The sequence below is a fragment of the Corvus kubaryi genome, unplaced genomic scaffold (assembly GCF_017639235.1).
Source record: "Corvus kubaryi isolate FWS band 111438036 unplaced genomic scaffold, C.kubaryi_AGA036_p1.0 split3-37304, whole genome shotgun sequence".
In the NCBI taxonomy this organism is placed as follows: domain Eukaryota; kingdom Metazoa; phylum Chordata; class Aves; order Passeriformes; family Corvidae; genus Corvus; species Corvus kubaryi.
Genome location: NW_024582087.1, coordinates 107,279 through 130,542, shown reverse-complemented (window position 1 = coordinate 130,542; position 23,264 = coordinate 107,279). Strand labels below are relative to the sequence as shown.

At 52.3% G+C, this 23,264-nt stretch overlaps 2 protein-coding genes and 1 non-coding gene across 11 annotated transcripts in view; all 3 read left to right on the top strand.

Moving 5' to 3' along the window:
- PHACTR4 (phosphatase and actin regulator 4) overlaps positions 1 to 15,670 on the top strand; it is a 67,471-nt gene extending 51,801 nt beyond the window's left edge. For all 6 annotated transcript variants that reach the window (XM_042015797.1, XM_042015801.1, XM_042015800.1 and 3 more), the window contains 13 exons: positions 2,490 to 2,654; positions 2,783 to 3,142; positions 6,301 to 6,871; positions 7,482 to 7,705; positions 8,121 to 8,271; positions 8,844 to 8,899; positions 9,807 to 9,868; positions 10,649 to 10,786; positions 11,698 to 11,774; positions 12,364 to 13,985; positions 14,200 to 14,249; positions 14,655 to 14,694; positions 14,993 to 15,670. In XM_042015797.1, coding sequence (XP_041871731.1) covers positions 2,490 to 2,654; positions 2,783 to 3,142; positions 6,301 to 6,871; positions 7,482 to 7,705; positions 8,121 to 8,271; positions 8,844 to 8,899; positions 9,807 to 9,868; positions 10,649 to 10,786; positions 11,698 to 11,774; positions 12,364 to 12,379 — 1,820 coding nt within the window. In that variant the 3' untranslated portion in view covers positions 12,380 to 13,985; positions 14,200 to 14,249; positions 14,655 to 14,694; positions 14,993 to 15,670. The remainder of the gene's footprint in view (positions 1 to 2,489; positions 2,655 to 2,782; positions 3,143 to 6,300; positions 6,872 to 7,481; positions 7,706 to 8,120; positions 8,272 to 8,843; positions 8,900 to 9,806; positions 9,869 to 10,648; positions 10,787 to 11,697; positions 11,775 to 12,363; positions 13,986 to 14,199; positions 14,250 to 14,654; positions 14,695 to 14,992) is intronic.
- LOC121658661 lies at positions 14,347 to 14,551 on the top strand. Its single transcript, XR_006014020.1, has one exon. It is a non-coding gene; the product is annotated as a small nucleolar RNA SNORA73 family (small nucleolar RNA).
- RCC1 (regulator of chromosome condensation 1) lies at positions 14,665 to 23,044 on the top strand. 4 transcript variants are annotated; one of them, XM_042015804.1, is made up of 11 exons: positions 14,665 to 14,694; positions 14,993 to 15,051; positions 17,844 to 17,921; positions 18,024 to 18,211; positions 18,763 to 18,942; positions 19,024 to 19,120; positions 19,701 to 19,823; positions 20,013 to 20,168; positions 20,416 to 20,535; positions 20,930 to 21,082; positions 21,639 to 23,044. In XM_042015804.1, the coding sequence occupies exons 2-11, from the start codon at positions 15,018 to 15,020 to the stop codon at positions 21,812 to 21,814; spliced, it is 1,305 nt and encodes a 434-aa protein (XP_041871738.1). In that variant the 5' UTR covers positions 14,665 to 14,694; positions 14,993 to 15,017; the 3' UTR covers positions 21,815 to 23,044. The 4 variants fall into 4 exon arrangements, with proteins under 4 accessions (XP_041871738.1, XP_041871741.1, XP_041871737.1 ...); XM_042015807.1 differs by lacking the exons at positions 14,665 to 14,694; positions 14,993 to 15,051 and adding an exon at positions 17,173 to 17,260; XM_042015803.1 differs by lacking the exons at positions 14,665 to 14,694; positions 14,993 to 15,051 and adding an exon at positions 17,314 to 17,467.
- The last annotated feature ends 220 nt before the right edge of the window (positions 23,045 to 23,264 follow it).

The following is a 23,264-nucleotide window of genomic DNA, read 5'->3' as shown; positions in this document are numbered from 1 at the left end:
GCTTCCTGGTATGGTGTCATAGTCACCACTAGGCTTATTAAAGTTTGTGGTGCTGTCTAAGAAGTCTTATCCCCTTTTCTTTCATCTTTGATGTCTCCAAGTTGGGATCATGCTGCCAAAATAAGTTGTCAGATCACCATCCAGTCACCTGGCTGGGATTTGTGTGATGTGGTCCAAGGGAGGGGGCAGGAAGGTGTGGGGAGATAGCAGCCCCCCCATCTCCCATGGGCGGGAGTGTGGCCCTTGGCTTAGAGCAACGTGTAGCTGCACCTCAGGACACACACTGCAGAGACAGTCGTGGCCTAGCACAAGTTTGATTCTAAGTGGAAAACTGGAGGTGAAGTGGCCTTCAGACCAAACCACTGAAGGCAAAACTGAGCGAAAGTCTTAACACAGCTGTGCTGGAGTGATGCCATCGACACCTGCCTGAGGGTGTCAGTGCCTCACTGCAGAGCTCACCAGGTACAGAAGGGTGGGAGGTCACAGGGGTGAAACTGGAAGAGAGATCAAAGACTTTGGGTACCAAACTTCCAACTAGAAAGGGCAGAGGAGGCAGAGATCTTCCATGCTGTACAGGTGTAACAGAAGCCTGGCTAAGAAGTGGAATTTTCTTCTTTGAGACACCTGCTCTGGTTTTAGAAACGGAAGATGGGTATAATCTGGACAAAGTGCAAACCCCTGGCATGAGTGAGCAGTCAGTGTTGGCAGGAGGGGTAGATTAGAGGTGCATTATCTAAATCCCTCTGGGAGTTTAAGATACTTGGGCAGTCATAAGATGCAAGGGTGGGTTATTGTATTTGTTTGCAGTTTTAAAACCTGCTTGTACAAGGTCAGTTAATTTTCTTAGGTGAGTTCTTAGGGGGAAAGATGCTGGAAACCCTTTGAGATGAGGAAGAGAGGAGTAGAGGTGAAAGAGGTCTAAGTGGAGGAGAAGCGGGGAGAGGAGGCTTTGCTGTTCTTGGGGGGGGCAGGGTCAGCAGGCTGTGGGCTCCAGGATGTGGGTACTGGGCTCAGAGTAAGGAAAGAAGGTGGCATTGGATTCTCTTGACCTTGAAGAAGGTCACTGGAGCTGAAGTTGAGAATAGTGAGGTGGTGTGAGAGGCCATCAGGAGCTGCAGCTCCCTGCCAGAGAAGTGCAGGCAAGGTTGAGTGGTAATGAAAGCTGGATCATACTGTTCCTGTCTCCCTTGCTGAAAACTCTGGATAACCAGAGGCAGTTGCTGCCATAAAAATTTCTGGCTTGTCCCTTGAGTTTCAGCCCTGGCTGGGGAGGAAACTCCCTCTTGTTGCTGTTGGTGCCTCCTGCATTTCAGGGAAGGGCAGTGAGTGAGTGAGGCAGCACCGTCTACCAGCTGCTCACAGGAGCCAAGGCTGTTTCTTGTGGAAAAGAAATCCTGGGAAGCTTCTGAATAACAGCAAGTTAGGGAAGGGGGGGTTAATACTTAGGAGAGGAAAGGTGAGGAGGGCAATGGAATAAATTATCAAAAATCAGAGCAGCAGAGTGTGCTGGGGTCTAGCACCTAGAGGGCCTGGGGTGCCACACACTTCAATTCCTTCAGAGACAGCAGACTGAACCGAAAAGGATTTTTAATCAAATGGGTGATGTATTTATTTGAGTTTTCTTGAGTTGAGAATCAGTCAAAATGGGCAATTTCCCTTTATAGGTATATGCCAAGTCTTTTTTTGAGAGTAATACTATCAAAAATTTGTCCTGTCAGGGCAATTACAGAGAATGGTGCAGTATTTCCTCATGGGGATTAGGAGTTTAAGGACCCTCAAAAGCATGGGTTGGATTGGATGGGTTTTTTCCAAAAAGAGATCTTGCTTCTAACACTGGGAAACTCCATGCTAGAATTTGTAAAGCAGAAATAGTCAAAGTGAGCTACATCAAATTCTAGAGCTGTCATTACATCTGATTAAAACAAAGGTAAAGTGAGGAAATCTGCCTTACTGATGTTTTGGGTTGAGCAGTGGTTTTTGTGCCAAATTCAGGGTAGAAACAAGGAAAACAGAGGTGCTTCCACTAATCTGAAGACTTTATGAAAGTCTATTATTGCATGTGCAGTAGATGACTTGGCTCATGTTGGAATCTGCATTGCAACAGGGAGTTGGTGACTGCTCCGTGATGGAGGGTGGATACAAAAGCTGCTGGAGGTTTATGACTTCAGTTACAACTTCCCTGTGCTGCAGCACAGCACTGGGCACACTAATGTGAAATACAGGAGGAAGGGTAGGACAGGGAGAAGAAAAGCCCTTGATGGCATACAGTGCTGTGTGATTTACTCATTGATAATGACATCAAGGGCTCTGAGCTCCAGCTGTTTGGGTTGCTGTGCTGTCGTGTGCAGAAGGTGACTGAAGACCAGCTGTTTCAGAAGCCAGAGAGAAGCTGGTGTGGCTCCATGGTGGTTCAGTCAGCTCAGCCACCTCTCCTCTCTCCTGCCTTCTGAGTGTTTTCTCTTTGCTTCTCTCCTCCCGTCCCCTTGCAGACGGTGAAGAGCCAGAGAAGCTGAACCCACCTGCACTGAAGAACGGCCACACCATCCCCATTGGGGGCCCTGGGGTCTGTGACCTGCCCAGCCAGGAGGAAGAGGCCACAAAGCCATCCAGCCTTAGGAAGCCTGTTCCAGTGGAGGAACCAAAGAAGAGGCAAGGTAAGAAACCAGATGTGCGCAAAATCAGGGCTTCACGTTCTCCTGGAATCAGTTTTGAATTCTCATCTGATCCTTCCCATCTTCACTAGGCCCTCCGGTGCCTTAAACTGAGCTGCCTCCCTTTGCAGGCTCCTCCAGCAGCCACCCTGGGCCCGAACTGGAACCACCTCAGGAGCCACATGTTCCCAGACAACCTCTGCTTCCTCCAAAAAGACCTCCCTCCACTTCCCAGGAGGCGAACGAAGCACAGGCAAAGGATGCAACGCCTGCCAGCAGCACTGCAAGAACTGCCCCCTTCAGCACAGCCCCCACAGCAGCAAAGACAGTCAATTCTGTAGCTGCCCCTTCCCCAGCTCCCAGGACTCTGCTCCCTGCTCCTGCCAGTGCCAACACTACTGTTCCCACCAGTACAACCAGCACAGCTCCTGCCAAACAGCCTCCCGTCCCTCCTCCCAAACCCGTCAACAGAAATAGCAACTCATTAATAGGTGAGTGACCCCATAAGCTGGTTTTTGTACCCTGAGATGTTCTGGAGCCACTGCTCCAAGACACTCTTCCCTTCATAAGGGAAGATTTTTAGTTGCGTCATGAATGTCTGACCATCTTTCCTGAAAACAGTCCCGTTTGGACTCAGATCTGCCAGTGTTTAGTGAGGACATGCGTATTCTGGGAACATAGTAATTGCTGGAGTCTTCTGCCATGAGCTGTCCAATCTGTTCCCAACAGCTACCTGCAGGAAGGAATCCCTGCCTGCCTGTTCTCTGTCAAATCTAAGACAGTGTCTGAATGTTGATGCCTCACTGGGGGCTGGGATTCAGCTGGGATTGGAGAATGATGGATGAGGTTTTGCTTTGTGAGACTGTGGTTAGTGACGATTCCTTCTTTCAGCTGCTCTTGGAAAAAAAGAACGAAACCAACAAACAAACCCAAAAAATCCACATCACACCAAACAATGTCTGTCGTGGTTGTCACTGCCAGGCCATGTGGTTTCCACTTACAGCAGAGACCAGGAGCTGGCAGGGATAATTCAGACTTCCGTGGTTATACTCAGGCACCTCCTCTAAGATCTGTGGCTGGGCTATTGACATACGAGTCTTGTCCCATGGATAAATCAGCTCAACTGTAATTTGAACTGAATCCTGCAATTTAGAGAATTCAATGTTTTTATCTCTGTAACTTTTCTAAGCAGAAGATTTGGTGAGAGTTTCTTAAAGCTCATTTAGTCTCTGTTCTCTGTGGGAGTTCTGGGGATCTTAAAGATGCAACATTGAGAGTTGGGATGACTTCCATGCAGTGATGGCCTGTTGGCGTTTCAGGCAATTCTTGCACAGACACCTCCTACTCGTTGGACAGGGTTAGCAGAGGTTAGCACAGATCAGGAGGGAGGCTCCTGGGAAGCTCAGTCTGACAGGTCTGCACTGTTATCACAGAAACTGGAGGTGTTACCCAGGTGTGGTTTGAGAGGCAGTGCTGGATGTGCAAGTGCTGGATCTGAAGTAGCCTGGGCCACTGCTTTCAGTGTGGATGGATGGCTCTGCTCTGCTTGGGGCTCACCTTGTTCTGGCAGGTTTTGCAAGTGACCTTGGTATGGTGTTAACAATCCCCGTGTGTCAGACCAGCTTGATTAGCCTGACCATGCTTGAGCACTCCATAAAATACCTTTTTGTTTTCTTTAAGCTGCTTGCACACACTGCAGGTGGCATTTGAAATGCCCCAGCGATAATTGCAGGAGGTACTTGTGGAACAAAAAAACGTGGCTGGAAACAGCAGTGTATCCAACATCTGTTCGGAGCCATCCTGCCTCTTCCCAACAGCATGGGCTGGGCTCAGAGCACCTGTGGAGTGTGTGGGGGAGGAGAGAACAGGCAGTTCTCTTTTGTCTCCTGGATAAGAAGGCAGATTTAGAGGAGGCTCCACAGGCCTCTGGTCCAGTAGGATGGAGCTGGAGCTGTGGTGTTGCTGTGTGAGCCTTGTGTTGTCACTGTGGATGAGTGGCAGGAGTGGAATTGGCTTTGTGAGCTCTCCACCCGTCTTTGATGCCTGCTCTGACTGCAGGGGTGTCCTTTTGTGCTGCTGTTACAGCCTGAGGCTGGGGAGGGTATTACTGTGCAGGTCACCCCTTTGTCTATCCCCTCAAGCAACAGCTGAAAATAAATCTCAGGAAATATTTGGGGAGTGGGAATTTAATCGGCATCAACTTGAACGAGCAAGGAGGGAACAGCGTGCTGTCTGCTTTCCCAAAGCTTGGTGGCACCCTCGGGGCTTGGTGCTTCCAGCAGGTTTCAGGAGCCACAGGCAACACAGCATGTGTGGGAGCACCAGGTCTACCCATGCTCGTACGTCACAAGGGCTGTGCCAGCCTGGAAATTGGGCCTGTTGCATTGGAGGGCAGCGGGCTGGCTCGGGAGGGTGCTTCAAGCACCACCCAGGCCCTTTCTTTCTTCCTTCTGCCAGCTCCTCACTCCCTTTCAAATTCTGCTCTTATCCAGAGGTGCCTCAAGCCTGGTCCTGCCAGGCTTGGAGCACTGCTCAGGAGACACTGGAGTCCCTTGCCCGGGAGCTGAGGGCACTCTGTGTTTTGCACAATCTGGCCCTTAATCTACAAGGGGAAAGTCTAAAAATGCTAAACATCTCAAAAATGTGCCCACCTCTCTCCAGTTATGTGGCCTTATCTCTGAAAACTCTCCCACTTGCAGCACCCTCTTGTGGCGTCTGCGCCGTGGATTCCTCCAGCTCTATTCTGGAGACACCCATGTGTCACCATCACCCGCTCCAGGGAAATGTGCAGCAAAGCCTCTACCAGCCCCAGAAGCCATGGATACATGGATGTTAAAAGCTGAAAACTCCTAAAGCAAGAGCAGTCTTTACTGGTGCAATTTCCCTAGGAACAGAGGGGTTTGAAGATCCTGTGACTGCCCACTGCAGGCATTTTTCATGTCTCCATTTCTTTCTCTTTCCTCCATCAAACAACAAATATTTAGACTAAATGGTTTTAGGTATTTTTGGAAGTTTTTCTAGTTACTTTGTAGTGGCAGATGAGTTTGTATGGGGCTTAAGGAGCAGAGTTCAGAGGGAGTAAAGCAGAACCTCATCCTGAGGAGTTGCTGGCAGTGGGGTGTTCTTAGATTGGGTCTGATGGGGGAATAGTAGTGGGGGGAGCACACTGCTGCCTGCAGCTCTAAGCAAAAAAAAAAGACTTTAAGACTTTCTGAGAATTCCCAAGAAGTTCTTTAATGTGCAGGGGAGCCGTTAACACAACTGGAATCTGGGGTGTCCTGGATGTCTTGGATTCCTTTCATGCTGTAAATACAGCCATAAAGTGCCCATATAACTGCATTCCTAGGCAGGCTCCTGTGCTGTCATTCAAGGGCCGGTGCCATGCCTCTTTCTCTGAAGCAGCGGGATGCACAAACCTGTCTCAGCCTGCTTGTTTTTGGCTGCTCCCCCAAGTCTTACCTTTGCTGCAGGAAGGGCAAACTAGAGCCTTGCAACCTGGGTATTTCTGGTATGACATTCCAGTAAAAAACAGCAGAGACTGCTTAGTCCAAGGCTCTTGAGTGCATTGCTGTGCTTTTTCCACACTGGTGAAGGATATCTGGAAAAATACCCTGTTAAACATTGTGGCTTTTGTGGTTTTTATTTTCAGCTGAACTTTCCCAAGTAATGACCAGTGGTACAGCCTTATCCAAGCCTTCCCCTCCTCTCCCCCCTAAGAGAGGCCTCCTGCCTAACAACGTGTCAGAGGCTGTCACATCCAAGCCCCCAAATGACAGGACAGTGACAGTGAATCGCCCCGCACCGCTTCCACTGCACGTGACCTCAGCTTATCCACCACCCTCGCCGCCGCTGCCCACCCATGTACCCCCTGAACCTCCACGTGTGGCCCTGCCCACCTCCACCCCTATCCTAGACCCCCCGTGCTCTCTGGACCTGCCCAAGGAGACTCCTCCTCCTCCTGAAGACTTCAGGTCCGTGGAAGTGTCGAAGAGGACAGCAGAGCAAGGGTTTGGCGAACCCCACGTGCTGCCTCGCCTGCCCCAAATCCCACTGCACATTCGTATCCAGCAGGCTCTGGCCAGCCCTCTGCCTGTCACCCCACCTCCCGAGGGGTCCCACAGGGCTCACTCGCTGCTCTTTGAGAATGATGGCTTCGGAGAAGACAACAGCACCCTGGGCAGGACGAGGTCCCTGCCTGTCACCATTGAGATGCTCAAAGTGTGAGTATGTGTGCTGGCTCTCCCAACTCCTGCAGTGCTGTGGTGGTGGGGATGGCTCTGAGCAGGGCTTAGGTCTCTGCTGAAACCATTTTCCCTATTGGCCAAATCTGTGTTTCAGCCTCTTGAGAGCCAGAGCATCTTCCCCATGAAATTACCCCTGGGTTTGGGATTTTATTGCTCACAAAGGGAAATGAGTTCCAGATTATAAGCACAGGCTGATGCCAGGAATCCAGGCCTGGACTGTCTGTAACTGCACCAAGACCAAACAAGGTCCCAGATTCCATCCATCTGTGGCCTTCCTTAGCCTTTCATTTTGCTAAACATAAGTGGGAAAAGGACTGTCTTGTGTTATAGCAGAGCTGAATCTCCATGTCACGAAGTAGTGGGGTCAGAGGGCTGTTTGGTTCTGCAGAACCTGCCTCTGTCATTTCCTCAGCCAGAGCTCCCTGTGCTTTGAAAAGAGGGGACAGTGCAGAATCCTGTGGTGGCTCTTGCACCTCTGGTTTCTGGACTTCCCTGAAGAGAGATAAGGAGGTATTGATTTTAGGGATATTCCCCAGCCCCTGTGCCATGTGTTCATTCAGAGGTGTAATAGTGTGCTTCTTGTTAGTCCAGACGATGAGGAAGAGGAAGAAGATGACCAGGAAGAGGAGCAGAATTCAGGTCCTCGTGTGTATATTGGAGATGTGCCATCTGTCACAGTCATCCCCAAACTGGTACCCCAGGTCCTCCCGGAGGAGCAGGAAGGAGACGAAGGGATGAGCGACTCTGACTCGGAGGGGCCCATCCTGTATAAAGATGATGAGGATGAGGAAGAAGATGAAAGCCATAACAGTAAGGCTTTGACATTACAGCTGGCTTTTTTTATTGCTCTGCTGAACTCATGCCTGGCAGCACTGAGATCTGGATCAAAGCACTGGTTCTTGGTTGCATGATGTAGCACATGTCCTCTGCCTCGCTTTTTCCAAGGCTCTGCAGCCAAACCTGCTGAGTGCACCCCTTCAGTTGCAGATGGCTTCTGTGCCAGCCTGTGCTGTCCCAGCCCTTCAGGTAGGACAGCATTAGGTGAGCATGTGGTGTTACACAAGAGTGCTGGCTGCTGCTGCTGTGCAGTGCAGAGCTTGGGAAGAGCAAGGAGAGAGGACAGCTCTCCCTCAGGGACATCACAACTGCCAGGGGCACAGGGCTGGGACTGCTGTGGCAGGCTCGGCAGCCTTGAGCTGCATCCCGTTGCTCTCCCTCCCCACAGGCACGCTGGCCAACAAAGTGAAGAGGAAAGATACGCTCGCTATAAAGCTGGGGAACACAGCTGCGCCACAGGAGGAGAAGATCGTCTTCCCTCGGAAGAGCAAGGAGGAGTGGAACGAGATCCGTCACCAGATTGGGACAACGCTGATCAGGTACAGATAATGATGATGTTCAGCTGAGCCGCCGGCATAAGTGTCTGCGGGGTGGGACTGGGCAAAGTTGGTCCCTTGTCCAAGCAGCTTGTGCTGGAATAGGGTGGGTGGTTGGGCACAGCAGCTGGAGCAGGGCTGGGAGGTTGAGTGTTGCTGTTCCTCCTCTGTTGGAAAGGTTGGGAGTTCCTCCTGGAGCTGGAACTATATCCCAAACCTGGGAGGGGAAGATCTCAAGGATTACAGACATGTAAAACACAGATGGTGTAGAAAGGTGTGGATGGATGCAGGGTGGGTGCTGGTGGTGGATGAAGCTGGGGCTGGTGACAGTCCAGGCTCTGCTGAGCTCCCTGCAAAGCTGCTTCTGAGCTGGAGAGCCCTTCCCAAAGCTTGCCAGTGGCCAAGCAGCTGTTTGAGAAAAGCAGAGTGTAAAACAGGGTAGCAGTGGTCCTCAGTGGTGAGTGAGGAGTGTGGAGGAGGCTGTCTAATGCACTGAAACCAGGCAGTTTTATCCTTCATCTGCTACTGATGAGTGACCAGATACAACATTCTGCACTTGTCACACTTTTCTTCAGGCGACTGAGTCAGAGACCGACTGCAGAAGAACTGGAACAGAGGAACATTCTTCAGCGTGAGTAGCCTTTAACATCTTGCCTTTAACATCTTACTTTATCAGGTGGGGATGGTTTTAAATTGAAAGAGATTTAGATTAGATGTTAGGAAGAAATCCTTCCCTGTAAGGGTGGTGAGGTCCTTGGGACAGGTTTCCCAGAGAAGCTGTGGCTGCCCCATCCCTGCAAGTGTCCAAGGCCAGGTTGGATGGAGTTTGGAGCAACCTGGGATAGTGGTAGGTGTCCCTGCCCATGGCAGGGGGTGGAACAGGGTGATCATTGAGGTCTCTTCCAACCAAACCCATTCTGGGATCATATGATAATGGACAGAATAGCAGTCCCATGCCTGCCAGGGAAGAGTGTGTGGGCTGGTTCAGACTCTGCTGTTACACAGCAAGAACTGTTAAAGGTGTTTTTGTTTGGGCTGGACTTTCATTTGTGTTCCAGACATTACAGCGTTGCCTTGCATGATCTCAAAAGCAGCAGTGCATCACAAAGTCAGGACTGTTTCTCTTGGCCATATCTTGTTCTGGAAAAGTTTTAAATAAACATCTCGAGGAAATGGGAATGTCAGTTCAGGAAGCTTCCATTTAAAATATTTATCCGTGCTGTTATTTTCTTTTAAACTATAATAGCCTTGGGAAGGAGTGAGCTGCACAGTGGCTTGGATGTATTTTGGCGATATGGCCATTAATCTTGGACATGAGAATGACTCACTGGTGCTGTGTAAGGGGCATATTTGCCCCTGCCAGTTCAGGAGGTGACACAGGATATTGAGTTGTATTGCACTCTCTGCCTGTCCTAAGCCTTTAGATCTGTAGATAATCTGATCCAGCTCAATACTCTCCTTTGTTCAAGCCTAGAAAGCACTTTTCAAAGCCTGATGCTTACATGAAAAATGTTGTTTTTTTTTTTTCCCCTTGGCAGCAAAAAATGAAGCTGACCGTCAAGCTGAGAAGCGCGAGATCAAGCGCCGGCTCACCAGAAAGGTACTGCTGGCTCCCACGGTGACGGCCACCTGGCAGGGCTGCTGGGCATGGTGGCAATGACCACGCTGTAGGTACTGTGCTGTGCAGGAGGTCACAGGGCTCTTGTGTAAGTGTCCCCAGTGCCCTCGGAGTGCAGTGACTTTGGAATGTGGACTGTCACCCACGGTGAGCCGTTGGCACGAGGGCCATGTTTGTTAGTGACAGATCTGAGCTGGCAGAAAGTGTAACAAGCGAGATGAGAACTAAATTTGGCACCTGACACTTGAAAGGTTTGCTGGCCTGGCTGCTTTAACACAGCTCTTCAGCAGCCACGACTTCACACCAGGCTCCCTAAAATCCATTTCTAAAGTAACAGCAGTGTGGGAGCTGAGCAGAGTAACAGCTGCTTGTCACTGTTACGACCAAGTTGCTTGTGATTGTTACTCATGGCTGGGAAAAGCTTCCCCGGGGCCTGTGGGTGTGAAGCGTGAGTATTGCCCTTGCTGAAGCTGTGTTTAGGGGTGTCACGCAGGGCTCACCCTTGTAGTGGCTGTTCCCGAACCCCTCACTGTCCTTCTCTATGGCAGTGTGGCCCAGATTGCGCCCTAGCCTGGCTTTGTGATCCAAATGGGAGTATCCAGTCTGTAAGAGGTTTACCTATTCCTTTGCAGGCTGCGAGCAGGATCTGGTAGTGTCTGTGGTTAAGGCCCAGTGAGGGAACTGGTTTCAGTTTTGCTTAGTCCTGGATCTGCTTTGTGGACAATGCTCAGGCTAACCTCCTTTGTTTTTGCTGGTGTTTAGCTTAGCCAAAGGCCTACAGTGGCAGAGCTGCAGGCCAGGAAGATCCTGAGGTTTAATGAATATGTGGAAGTAACAGATGCTCAAGACTATGACCGACGAGCAGATAAGCCGTGGACAAAGCTGACACCAGCTGACAAGGTAACTGAGAGTGTCCTGTCCCCAGATGGCAAGGAGAGCCAGACCAGGGTGTCCCATGCAAAAAGCTGTGAGCCAAGGAGATTTGCTCTGTTCCTCTGGCTTCACCTCTTCATCTTTCCCTCTGCCACCCCACCAGTGTCCCTTCACCTGCATGCGCTGTCCCAGCTCTGCTTCCTGCTGCCTCATGGCAAGGTGGAGCCCAGGTGGGCACAGTCTGAAGGCCAGCATGCCTTCTGTCTCAGCTTCTGAGTGATGTAAGAATCATAAAATCATGGAATTAAGGTTAAGGTTCGAAAAGCCCTTGAAGATCATGGAGTCCAACTGTTTACCCAGCACCACCATGATCACCACTAAGCCATGTCCCCACGTGCCCCATCTGCGCATTTTTGAACGCTTCCAGGGATGGTGATTCTACCACAGCCCTTTCCATGAAGAAATTTTTCCTAAAAAGGGCAAACTAGAGCCATCTAAACTTCTGTGGCTCAACTTGAGGCTGTTTCCCCTTGTCCTGTCACTTGTTACCTGGGAGAAGCAACTGACCCCCACCTGTCTTGACCTTCCTGTCAGGGAGTTGTAGAGAGCGGGAAGGTCCTCTGGAGCCTCCTTTTCTCCAGGCTGAGCCCCCCCAGCTCAGCCACTCCTGCTACTCCAGCCCCTTCCCCAGCCGCATTCCCTTTTCTGGACACACCAAGGATACTGGGTGTTGGTCATAGCAATGCAGTTCCGTTCCAGCTCAAGAAGCTGGCAGGGAGCCATCTGTCCTTGTCCTCCCCAGCCCCCTCTGGGGACTGCCCAGCCCTTATCGTGGAGGGGCAGATCAAATTCAGCTTGGTGTTAATGGACTCGGAAAGCTGGAGTGGCTGCTGCAATATGGGCCCTTCCTTTACAAAAAAATCTCCCTCTTTGTGCAGGCGGCCATCAGGAAAGAGCTGAATGAGTTTAAGAGCTGTGAAATGGAAGTGCATGAGGAGAGCAAGCAGTTCACCAGGTGAGAATGTGCTACTTAAGAGTTTCATTCTTGTTGGAGCTGTCAGAGCTGTGCTGCAAGGACAGTGCTCAGGGGCAAAACACTAAAACCTTAGAAGAATTATTTGTGCGGCAGTTGGAGATTGAATGCCCCTTTTTGTCTCGGACCTGGGGGGTGACTGAAGCAGTAGCTTCACAACAACAAAGCGGGTTGTTTTTCCTTCAACTGGGGCTTCCATCCACTGGTCAGAGTGACCAGTGGCAGGTTTGAGGTGTGTCTGAAACCAGTGTGAAGCTGCAGCTGGAGTGAGCTTTTCTGGGGCTAGAGAGCTGCAGCCACAGCCATGAAACACCTTGCTAATGAGTTACCTTGGATGTTATCTGTGTAGTCACCTCTGGATCATGGCCCAAGTGATTCTTTTTGTTCCAGCTCTATGTGGCAAAGTTGAGTGCAGAGCACAGGAGGTGAAATTGTTTGATGTTAACAGCTTCCCTGAGGGCTGAGAGTTCTGAGACAATTCAATTTACTCTCTTTGGCCATCTGTAGTGCCCAAGTAACCATTTAACCTGAGTTCCAAGGATAACACTCAGATTTTTCACTTGGCTTTCAGGTACCATCGACCTTAATATTCCAAGGAGGGAGCAAGAAACCGGGAGGCCTGGAAGTTCTCTGCATTCCTGTCCTAGGCAGTACAGTGAGGGTTGGAACCTCGGCTCTTCCAAGATTTGCCTTCCAAACATACCTGGAAAAGGGCTTTCGGCCGGGGAAGGGGAATCCTGTCTGAATGTAGCATTTCACTGGAACAAACACATCTCTCATGCCATCAGGCTGGAACTGACACTATACCTCGTGTGGCTCAGCAATATGACTCTGCCAGGAGACTGTGCCCAGGGGAACGACCCCTTCCTTCCCCAGTTGTACAGACTTGTCTTGGGAGTGCAATTCCTCATTTCCTTCTCCTTTCCATGAGGAAGGGAGAAAAAAAAAAAAAAGGCAGCTCTAGTGTTGGGAAGCTGAGGAGAGCGTGTGCTCGGAAGCACGTGTGTGTATATTAGCTATGTACAGAGAACCCTGGCAGACAACTGACATGGGACTCGTTATTTTGGGGGGAGGGTTTGCTTGTTTCTGTCATGTCCTTAATGCCCTGAATCACTACTGACCAACAGTTTGTTGTCCTGGAAGGGAATTGTATAGATATTAACATATGCTGCATCTTTTTGTAAAAAAAAAAAAAAAAAAGAAAAACAATAGATGTATAAAACATTTGCTCTGCACTCTCTCACACTTGCTGTGATCTTAATAACAGATCTTGAGATATCTAGGCTTGTTTAACAAATTACAGAACCAGGAAAAATGACTGTTGCCTTTAAAAAACTTTTTAATTTGAGAAAACTGTGTGAGAGTAGTCAGTCCTTTTTATTGTGGCTTTCTCTCAGATCTTTTTTACTCTCCCAAATCAGGGTTGAAGCTTGCCTTTTTCGCATTTTTACAGCTAAACCTACTGGAAACTTGAAAATTTCACTGTGTGGGTTGAAAGGAGGGGAAGAATAGGTTTAAGAAGTGACCTTAAAAAGATGGTATTTCTCTTTTGAGAGAAAAATTCGTCCTAAATGTGGGTTTTAAAAAAAAAATCTGGTATGGGCCACTGCTGTATTATACACCAAACCGAAACCATGTGAGCATGCCACTGGGGTGGGAGAGGGGGGAAGGGAGAGAAGAACTTTGCCTTGTTCATAGCCCAGTGTGGCAACATGCGGGCCCTGGCCCGGCGCCCCCTGGGGGCTCTTCCCTCACAGCATCCCCTGTGCAGCCGCCATTACATTGTATATCAGTCTCCTCAGCAACAGATTTTAATTATTAAATAAAAGTATTTTAGATCTTTTTTTTTTTTAAACCCTGCTCGTGTGTGGTCGTGTCCTTTCAACTGATCTCAGTAGGGCCGGGACCAGCGGCTCCTGAGGGGGCGGATCAGCCATGGCGCCACCCCCCCTGAGGCCGCGGCTTTTCGCGCCTTTCCCACTGCGCGTGCGCCAGCCGCCCTTCCATCCAGTGCGCAGGCGCTGCTGGCCCCGCCCCTTTCGCCGCGCCTTGGCCCCGGCGCGCATGCCCATAGACGGTTTGGCCCCGCCCCTTACCCGGCAGCGCACGCGCACTTTAGCACCGCCCCGCGCTCTATAAATACCGCCGCGCGGGGCAGTCGGGCCTCTTTCTCCCTGAGGAGCGCTGGAGGTGGTAAGTGTGGCTCACTCGACTTGAACCCTTTTTACCCCTTAGCTTGCTGCGGCGTGAGGTTTTAGTGGCCGCGCAGCGCGGCGCTGTCGGAGGATGCCCGCTGCATCCCCCTTTTAACGCAAAAAATATGCTGTGGGTTACACGTGGCTGTGGCCTTTGCGGGGTCACCCCACGCCACCTCAGCCGCCCCCACAGCCGTTCGCTTTTCCTGCAGGTTCCACCAAAGCCTGTTCGTTTGCCTTGGTTCGCCCAGCTCGCTCCACCGTGAGTATCCGTTGTGTGGCCACGCCGTATGGTCGGCGGAGCGGGGACGCATGAGGGCTTGGCGGTCGAGGTGGTTATAAACTATTTTAAACAAGGTCCGACGTGGATATCCGGAGAAGTCGCTCTCTCTCGGCTCTGTCCGTGTGGCGCACGGGAGCGCAGGCCCTCGGGCCCATGACGTACAGTCCCCTTCCACGACGTTGGAGAGCAAGCCGGGCCCCGAGCCTGCAGCCTGCATATTCCTACTGCTTCTCTGAGCCCTTGGGCCGTGACAGAGGAGACAAACCATGCAGGAAACACTGACGCGCGGGGTGGGACGGGGGACACGTGCGGAGCGGGGAGGGAGACTGAAAAGGAGAAGCTCCTGAGCAAATCCTTAAAGTACCTTTTTTTTTATATTTCCAGTCCCAAAATTGAAAATTTGAGCGGAGCAGGATTTTTGAAGGTAATAACTGCGTTTAAAATGTAATGTGTGTAGTTTCACTCTTTTCTTTAAAACTAAACACTTCAAATAAGTTAAATCTGCAATTCGAAGATGCTTATAAAAAAGTTGAATCGGCTTTCAGTGATACTACTCCAGATAATATAGGTGATCTTTAAAGAGGAAAAAAAACTGGTCATGAATCTTAGCACAAAGAAAAAAAAACTTGCTGGAGATAGGGCTTTAAGTTGAATAAAATTATTCATTTGTTTAATGTAGGATGTGAGAAAATAATTTAAAAAAAAAATCTTTCTTTTCTAAGATACTGCAGAAACTGCTGGGACAAAATGACAAAGAAAAATGCGCCTTTAGTGGGAGAGGGTGAGTATATTAAAGAGTCTGCCCAAATGAGGTGGCTGCCTAAGTCCTGTTGGTGCGCTGTGTGTAATCAAAATGTAGTCACAGGGATCAAAACGGGATGGAACCAGGGGTTACGTGAATGTAGTGGCCTTTCAAAGCTTGTGTTGGGAACACGAGAAACTGCTATGTGTGTCCGTGCTCCCTTGGTGGGATGTGCACTCCTGGATTTTTTGGAGCAGGGCCTGGAGTTGCGTACGTTGTTGGTAAGCTGCACGGGAAGGAAAGCCAATCCATGGGATGTGGGATTGGTTGAAAGGCACCTGGAAAGTCAAGGGCAGACTTGGGGTTGGCTGGCCCAGCAAGAACTAGCTGCTTTTGGACTGCTTTAAACTGGGGATGCATGGGAAGGGGGATGAAGGCATGTGTTCTCCTGTGGACTAACTTGACAACCTTCCCATCTGTTCGACCTCGTGGGGCCAGGATGTTACAGGGGAGGTGATACTGAAAGTGGATGGGTTATAGGACGTGGGTGGGAGCAGCAGTTCGTATTCAAGCCCTGAAATACAGCCGTACTCTTCTGTTGGTATCTAAATCCGTATCTGGCTACAGTAGACAACTCAATAAACTGAATTTGCTTTGGCTTGGTGTGTGTTTTTGGTGAGTGATTGGAATATTACGAAAAACTTCGTGCTCCTGGTGGTGCCTCTTCCTTGTGTAGCAGTGTGATTCTTGTGTGCCGCTGACCCATCTCAAAGAAATGAAGGGTGTAGAAATGCACTGTGACGCTCTGGGCTGTACTGGGAGCAGAACATACCTTCAGGTTTGGATTATGTCATGGCACAAAACCCTTCATGTTCTCTAAAGTGAGAAGGGTTAATGAAGTCTGCTGGGGTGTACCTTGGGTGTGGCTTGGGGAGGAAGCAGGGTGAGGGATCACACATCCCTTGTTGGCACCCTTTTGTAAGGGGAGTGATGCTGATGGGTGGGTTTGTGGGAGGTTCTGGTGTGAATTGGGTGAAATGGGTACTGGCAGTTGGCAGGATGTCCTGTCCTTGACCATAAAATTCCCCAGGGACAGGATCAGGGGATGCATGTGTATCTGCTCATCAAAAACGTCCCAACACAAACCTGGGATAAACACACTGTGGTTGTGCCTCTCCTGGAAGGTTTTCCAATCACCTGGGATGTGGGTGATCCCTTGGGATCAGGGTCTGTAAATAAGCAGATGAGGCTGGTGTATCAACCAAAATACAAATAGGAGCTTGATTTTATGAGTAAATTAGGGCCATTTATGGCCAAATGCAATCCTCTGGTCTGGACTGTCCTGGGGGCTGGATTTACATGTTAGCTGGAGCAGAATTAATCAGTGGAATAAGGGCGATTCATCCCGTGTGATGAAGGGGAAACTCGGAAGTTAACTGACCTCCAGTTAATCCAAGAAGTTTAGTCTGGTTCCTGTTTCAAGAGGAAATGGATTTTCCACATTAAGCAGCAGCAGATTTCTGGAAAAGGTGGGAGCTCAGACTTGCTGGATTGCAGTAGTCTGTTATCATCATTCTGTGAGTTAAATTGCCATTTTTTTGCAGCAGCTCTGTTCCATCACGGCTGGCTGCGGCCTTACAGGCTGGAGGCATCTCTGGATGTTAAAAGCAGCAGGGCAAGTTACTGACACGGATTTATTGCCCGGGGGCCAGCGTTCTGGCCAAGGGTGGCACCTGTCAGCCCTGCCCTGTGTTGCCTGTCCTGTCTTTCTGTCCCGTTGTTCTGCATTAGCTGTCCTGTGTCCCTGCTCCATCCTGCCTCGCCTGTTCTGTCCCGCCCTGTCCTCCTGTCCCGCCCTGTCCTCCTGTCCCGCCCTGTCCTCCTGTCCCGCCCTGTCCCTCCTGTCCCGCCTGTCCCTCCTGTCCCGCCTGTCCCTCCTGTCCCTCCTGTCCCTCCTGTCCCTCCTGTCCCGCCTGTCCCTCCTGTCCCTCCTGTCCCTCCTGTCCCGCCCTGTCCTGTCCCGCCCTGTCCCTCCTGTCCCTCCTGTCCCTCCTGTCCCGCCTGTCCCTCCTGTCCCTCCCGTCCCTCCTGTCCCGCCTGTCCCTCCTGTCCCTCCTGTCCCGCCCTACCTGCGGGGAGGAGTGACCTGGCCGGGGGCCGCCGGCCGGCAGGGGGCGCTGCGCCACGCGGAGCCCTTGCGCGCGGCCCCGCGCATGCGCAGAGCGGAGCGCGGCGGCGCTGGCGGGCGGTGAGGGAGCGCGGCGGGGTCGGCTCGGGAAAGCGGCGGGAGGGATCGGCCGGCCTGGGGGGAGGGCGATGAGGACACGGGCGCGGACACAGGCGCGGCGGTCCCGGCGAGCCCCGGGCCGCCCTCGGCGCAGCCGAGCGGCCCGCAGAGACAGCTGCAGGCGGCGGGAGAAGCGGCCGGTCGGAGCCGCGGCCTGTGCGGCCCCACGTGAGGCGGCGCCGCGGGGAATTCGAACGGCGGGAAGGGGCGGGGGCGGTGCTCGGGCCATGTGGAACGGGGAGTGCGGACGCGGCTCGGCTCGGATTCTTCCCTTTCCTTTCCCCCTTTTCCCTCTTCTCCTTTCTTTTTCCCTTCCCTCTCGCTTGCCTGGACCTGAAATCTGGAGGGGTTCACGTCCGCATGAGGTAGGGAGCATGGATGAAACAAGGGAAAACTTTCCATTTTCCCAGAGTAGGAGCAGGGATCGATGTTTAAATACCAACTCAGTCACCACTCCGTCAGGTGGTTTTTTAACGTGCGAGGGGACACCCCAAACAGTGACAGCCCAGTGGGTGACTCCTGACAGGCTCTTTTTGGTGTTTAGATTCCAAGATGCCGGGGAAACGCAGTGCAAAAAACCCGGTGCCAGAAGAAGAGTCTCCTGAGAGGAAGAAGGTTAAAGGTAGGAAAAAGCCTTGGGAATTTTTCTTCCACTTTCCCAGGGGTGATCTTTACCAGGAATCTTGTACCCCCACATGTTCTTTCTCCCCCTCCCACCCCACAGTCAGCCACCCATCACACCGCTCACAGCCTGGGCTGGTGCTGACACTGGGCCAGGGTAATGTCGGCCAGCTGGGCCTGGGTGAGGACATCATGGAGAGGAAGAAGCCAGCTCTGGTCACGCTGCCGGAGATGGTGGTGCAGGTGGAAGCTGGAGGGATGCACACGGTGTGCCTCAGCCAGACAGGAAAGGTGAGTGCAGGGAGTTCTGGGGTGTGTTCTGGAGCAGGGGGTCGGAATCACTGCTCTGCCTACATCTTGTTCCAGCTCTGGGAGTGAGCATAGTCTCACATGGATCACAAAATTTTAGGGGGTCAAAAGGAGGACCTGAAGGGAACCTGCAAGAGAATTGGAGAGGGACTTTGGACAAGAGCATGGAGTGACAGGACAAGGGGGAATGGCTTTACACTGACAGAGAATAGATGGGCGACACTGCCATTTTAGGTGCAATATTGGGAAGAAATTCTTCCTTGTGAGGGTTGTGAGGCCCTGGCACAGAGAAGCTGTGGCTGCCCTATCCCTGGAAGCGTACCAGGCCAGGTTGGATGGTGTTTCAAGCAACCTGGTCTAGTGGAAGGTATACCTGGCAGGGGATGGACTGAGATGAGCTTTAAGGTCCCTTCCAACCCAAACCTTTCCATGATTCTGTGATAATTTAGTCTGGTGAGTCTCTGTCCCCTTACTTCATACTCAGCCTGTTGCCCCTCTGGGCCCCATCCTGACCACTTGCACCCTATCTGCAGATCTACACCTTTGGCTGCAACGATGAAGGTGCCCTGGGACGTGACACCTCGGCTGAAGGGTCTGAGACCTCTCCAGGGCCAGTGGAGCTGCAGGAGAAGGTGGTGCAGGTGTCAGCAGGGGACAGCCACACGGCCGCGCTGACTGAGGATGGCAGGGTCTTTGTCTGGGGCTCCTTCCGGGTACGCTGATTCCTCAGATGCTGGAAGCTCCACTGGTGGCTGCTGCTCCTGTGGCTCATCCCTGTGTTTCTCTCCCCTCAGGATAACAATGGAGTGATTGGCTTGCTGGAGCCCATGAAGACAAGCTCCATTCCTCTGTTGCTCCAGCTCGAGGCACCTGTTGTAAAAATAGTTTCAGGTGAGCAAGGCCCTGGGGTGTGCAGGGTCAGGCAGGTACACAAGGCTGTTGCAACCCTTGAGGAAGGGCCAGAAGATCCATGACCTTTTCCTCCCCCTTGACTTGCTCCGAGCCCAGTACAAGGATGTACTTGCTCATCTCTGACTCTCCAGAGAACAGACCTTTTAGTCCAAACAGATGTTTTAGCCCTACCGGATTCACATACTGAGTTAATATTTGACCAGTCTGATGTGGATGGAATGCCTTCCAAGAGTGGCCTGAACTGTGACCCTGTGGGGCCAGAGCACTTGCCCTCTAATGAGGCCTGGGGAGGCTGAGCACAGCAGCCAGGGAGCTTGTCCAGGGCCCAGGGGAAGTTGGGGCACACCTGTGTCCTTACACCTTCCCAGAAAAACTGCTTTGAATTCCTGGGAATTGGGAAGAGGGAGATCCTGGAGTTTTAGGTGGTGGCACAATTGGTGTCAGGGTATCCGGTGCAGTAAACCCCGCAAGCTGGGACAACTGGGCTTTACCTGTGGGATCTCAGCCCCCAGGGCTTGCTGAAGATTTCTCCCTCATTTCCCTTTCCTTCGTCTCCCAGGGAATGACCACTTGGTGATGCTGACAGTGGACGGCGACCTGTTCACGTGCGGCTGCGGGGAACAGGGCCAGCTGGGCAGGGTGCCAGCATTCTTTGCCAACCGAGGAGGACGAAAAGGGCTGCGTGAGTTAGATTTGGTTCTCTGAGGTGCATCCTTTGGCTCTAGTTCTGCCCTTTGCAGAGGAACAAAGGGACCCAGTCCCTGATGCTCATGTGTAATCAGTGATGTAAACGCAGTGAGCCAGATCCTTAGACGCAGGGAGAGGGTGTAAATCCTTAGTCCTTGTATAACACCTTGTCTTCTGCTCCCAGAGCGGCTGCTGGTACCCCAGCTTGTCCCTGTCAGAGGCAAAGGGAGAAGAGGCAAAATGCGCTTCCAGGACGCTTTCTGTGGGGCATATTTCACCTTCGCCGTCACGCGTGAGGGACACATCTATGGATTTGGTCTCTCCAACTACCACCAGCTGGGTGAGCTTCACCTGTGTCCCTTCAGATTTCCTGCCAGTCTAGTGCTGCCCTGGTCTGGTGGGGAAAGCTGCTGGGGTGCCCCAAATTCTAAACACTGGACACACTGGAGCTGGAAATGGGGCTGGAGGGGCTATATTGGTCTCTGGCAGGGTGAGCCCCAGGGCGGATGGCTCAGTGCCGAAGCTTGGCCTGGGCTGTCCGTGCCCGTGGACCTGATCCGCCCGGGTTTGTGCGTCCCACCCTGCAGGGACCCAGGACACCGAGCCCTGCTTCTCCCCGCAGAACCTCACGTGCTTCAAGAACTCCACCAAGTCTTGGGTTGGGTTCTCTGGCGGGCAGCACCACACAGTCTGCGTAGACTCCGAGGGTGAGTAACAGTGTGACAGGTGGGCTGGGAGTCACACAGAGCAGGATGGGGAGATCCCATGGCTCTCATCCTGGCCAAGGAGCTGTTGGGATTAGGGTGATGTGCTGGAGCCCTCCAAGCCTTCAGTGTTCAAGGCAACAAGGCAGCAAAGGGAAGCTGACTACAGGAACCTCGACTTAGTTGTGAACTCTGCTCTTGCACCTATCCACGTTATTGATTTTGGGGAGCTCAAGGGTCTCTATCCCACCCTCCCCCTTCTGGTTGGGTCTCAGGGTGTGGTATGGAGGAGTGATGCTCCTTCAGGACTCGGGCCTGGGAAGAGGGTCCAGCTGTGGCCCTGCTGCAGCTTCTGCCCCCCTCAAGTCACCTCTCCCATGTATCCACTGTGCTCCAGGTAAAGCCTACAGCCTGGGCAGGGCGGAGTATGGCCGGCTGGGCCTTGGGACAGGGGCAGAGGAGAAGAGTACCCCCACCGTTATCCCGGAGCTCCCCAGCATCACCTCGGTGGCCTGCGGAGCGTCAGTCGGTTATGCTGTCAGCACTGATGGTGAGTGCCCGGGTTTGGGAATACTGACTTCTGTACCTTCCTCACCCCTCATCCCTCCATCCAGCCCTGCAAACCGTCACCACACACTGCCAGCGGGGTTGGGACTGCAGCCAGGTCCTGGTGCTCATCACCTGGGGGCAGCTGGGCAGTGGCTGCTCAGATGTGTTTGTGGGCCTGTGGCAACAGTGTTGGTCATGTGGTGTTAACCAGGAGGGGGTTGGTGGCCTGACAGTGTCTTCTCTGACTCTGCTGATGGCAGACCTCTGTGCTCTGGGGCTGCATTTGCCTGTGTGCAGTGTCTGCAGGAAGGAAGGTTTGGAGTGGGCTGTGGGTTTAGTTCTCTCCCCAAAAAGGATAAAAGTGCCTTGGCTCTGTGATGGAACATCTGTTGGAGTTGCAAGTCCTCCTCCTCTTCCTCTTGCTTGTGTTTCTGACACACAGAAACTCACTGCCTGGGTGCGAGGTCCCCTTGGGTGCTGGCTCCCCTTCCCATTCCCACAATGCTTCCCATTGTGCATCCACTTGGAACTCAAAACTTGCTTCAACTCTGTTGCAGGACGAGCGTTTGCCTGGGGAATGGGCACTAACTACCAGCTGGGCACTGGGGAGGAGGATGATGTCTGGAGCCCCGTGGAGATGACGGGGAAGCAGCTGGAGAACCGGCGGGTACTGGCTGTGTCCAGCGGTGGGCAGCACACCGTGCTGCTGGTCAGTGACAAGGAGCAGAGCTGATGAAGCCACGCCGCAGCCAAGCCCAGCAGGATCACAGCGCCCCCAGACCCCCCACAACTTCTGCCTGGCTTGGGGAGCCGATTTCCTGGGGAGGGCAGGAGGCTCATGGAGCTGGGCCCAGCAGCACATGCGTGGCTGGAGCAGGGGTGCCCATGGGTTCTCCCTGCAAGCATTTGTCTGTTTTCCCGTGGTTCTGGGTGCTCTGTCGGCTCCCCGGCTCAGCTTGGTCCTAAACTGATCCCAGTTCTGTGCCTGGATGGATTTCCACTTCTTGTCTGGTTTTTTAACATTTCCCGGCCCAGCAAAGCCAAGGGTCTTGTTCTTCACTCTGCAATCAGGTTTGGGTATCAGTCTCCCTGAGGTCCCACTGTTCCCCGGATGTGGATGCTCCTCCACCCCCTTGACCTAAGTATCTTACACCTCTCTGGCCTGGATTTGTCTGCTGCCGCCCCCCCAAACCCCTCTGAGCCCATTCCAAGGGCATCTCAGTCCAACGGGAATGTTCCCAGGGAGCTCTGTCTAATCCAGAACTTGTGGCTGCTGTGGGGATATTCTGCCTGCTGAGGAAGAATGCTGCTGGTTGATGCCTAGCACACTGTGACTGCTGGAAAAGGGAAGGGAGGCTCCTGCCTCCCATCCATCAAGTATCTTAGCTGACCCCCCTCCCCCCAGGCAGTGAGGCCAGGAGCAGGTTCCTCACTCCCCATGGCCTGGAGCAGCCATCTCCAGCACTGCTTTTTGCAGTCCTGGACAATCCTTCTTTCCCATTGCCTTTGGAAACCCAACCAAATCCATCCCACGGGTGGGAACACTGTTACTTTAATTTTTTTCTCTTTCGCTTGCTGAGGAAGGAGCTTCATTTGCTGTTAGGGCCTTGCTGAGCAGACACAAAGACCTCAGCTATGCATGGAGTCGCTGGAAACAACAGGACGACTCCTCCCCGTCGCCTCCCTGATCCAACTGGTCTTGCTTCCTGCGCCCAGCCTGCCCCATCCTCTCCTTACAGGAGGTGCCTTCCAGGTGCCTGGAGTGAGGAGGGGTCTGCGAAGAGCTAAATTATAGCAATAGGAGGTGGGGGTTGTGGCTGCGGAGGGGGGGTTCTGGGATTGTACAATGGTTCAGAAGGGGTTGGATTTTTTAAAAAAGAAAATGTATTTTGGTTGATAAATCAAGGCAGAAAGGACAGAAAACTCATCTTTTAACATTTGGAATAAACTGAGTTTTGATAAACCCAGGCTTTTCCTGTGCTTTGGATGGACAGTTCTCCCGTGGGACCTGCTGTGGCTCTTCGGGACAGTCGGGATGGGTGGCTGCGTTTAGGGGTGCTGTCGGTCCCAGCTGTGTCTGGGTGTTCTGTGCAGGGGGGGGACATGGCCACGGGATGGCAGCAGGAGAATGCTCTGGCAGCTGTTGGGCTACGGGGCTGGGAGAACCGGGACAGGGAGAGGGG

Excerpts from the sequence above, each read along its gene's own strand:
- RCC1 (XM_042015803.1), top strand. The coding sequence starts at position 17,329 with ATGAGGACACGGGCGCGGACACAGGCGCGGCGGTCCCGGCGAGCCCCG. Across the intron at positions 17,922-18,023 it reads TGAGAGGAAGAAGGTTAAAG|TCAGCCACCCATCACACCGC; the intron begins GTAGGAAAAAGC and ends CCCACCCCACAG. Across the intron at positions 19,121-19,700 it reads TGTTGTAAAAATAGTTTCAG|GGAATGACCACTTGGTGATG; the intron begins GTGAGCAAGGCC and ends TTCGTCTCCCAG.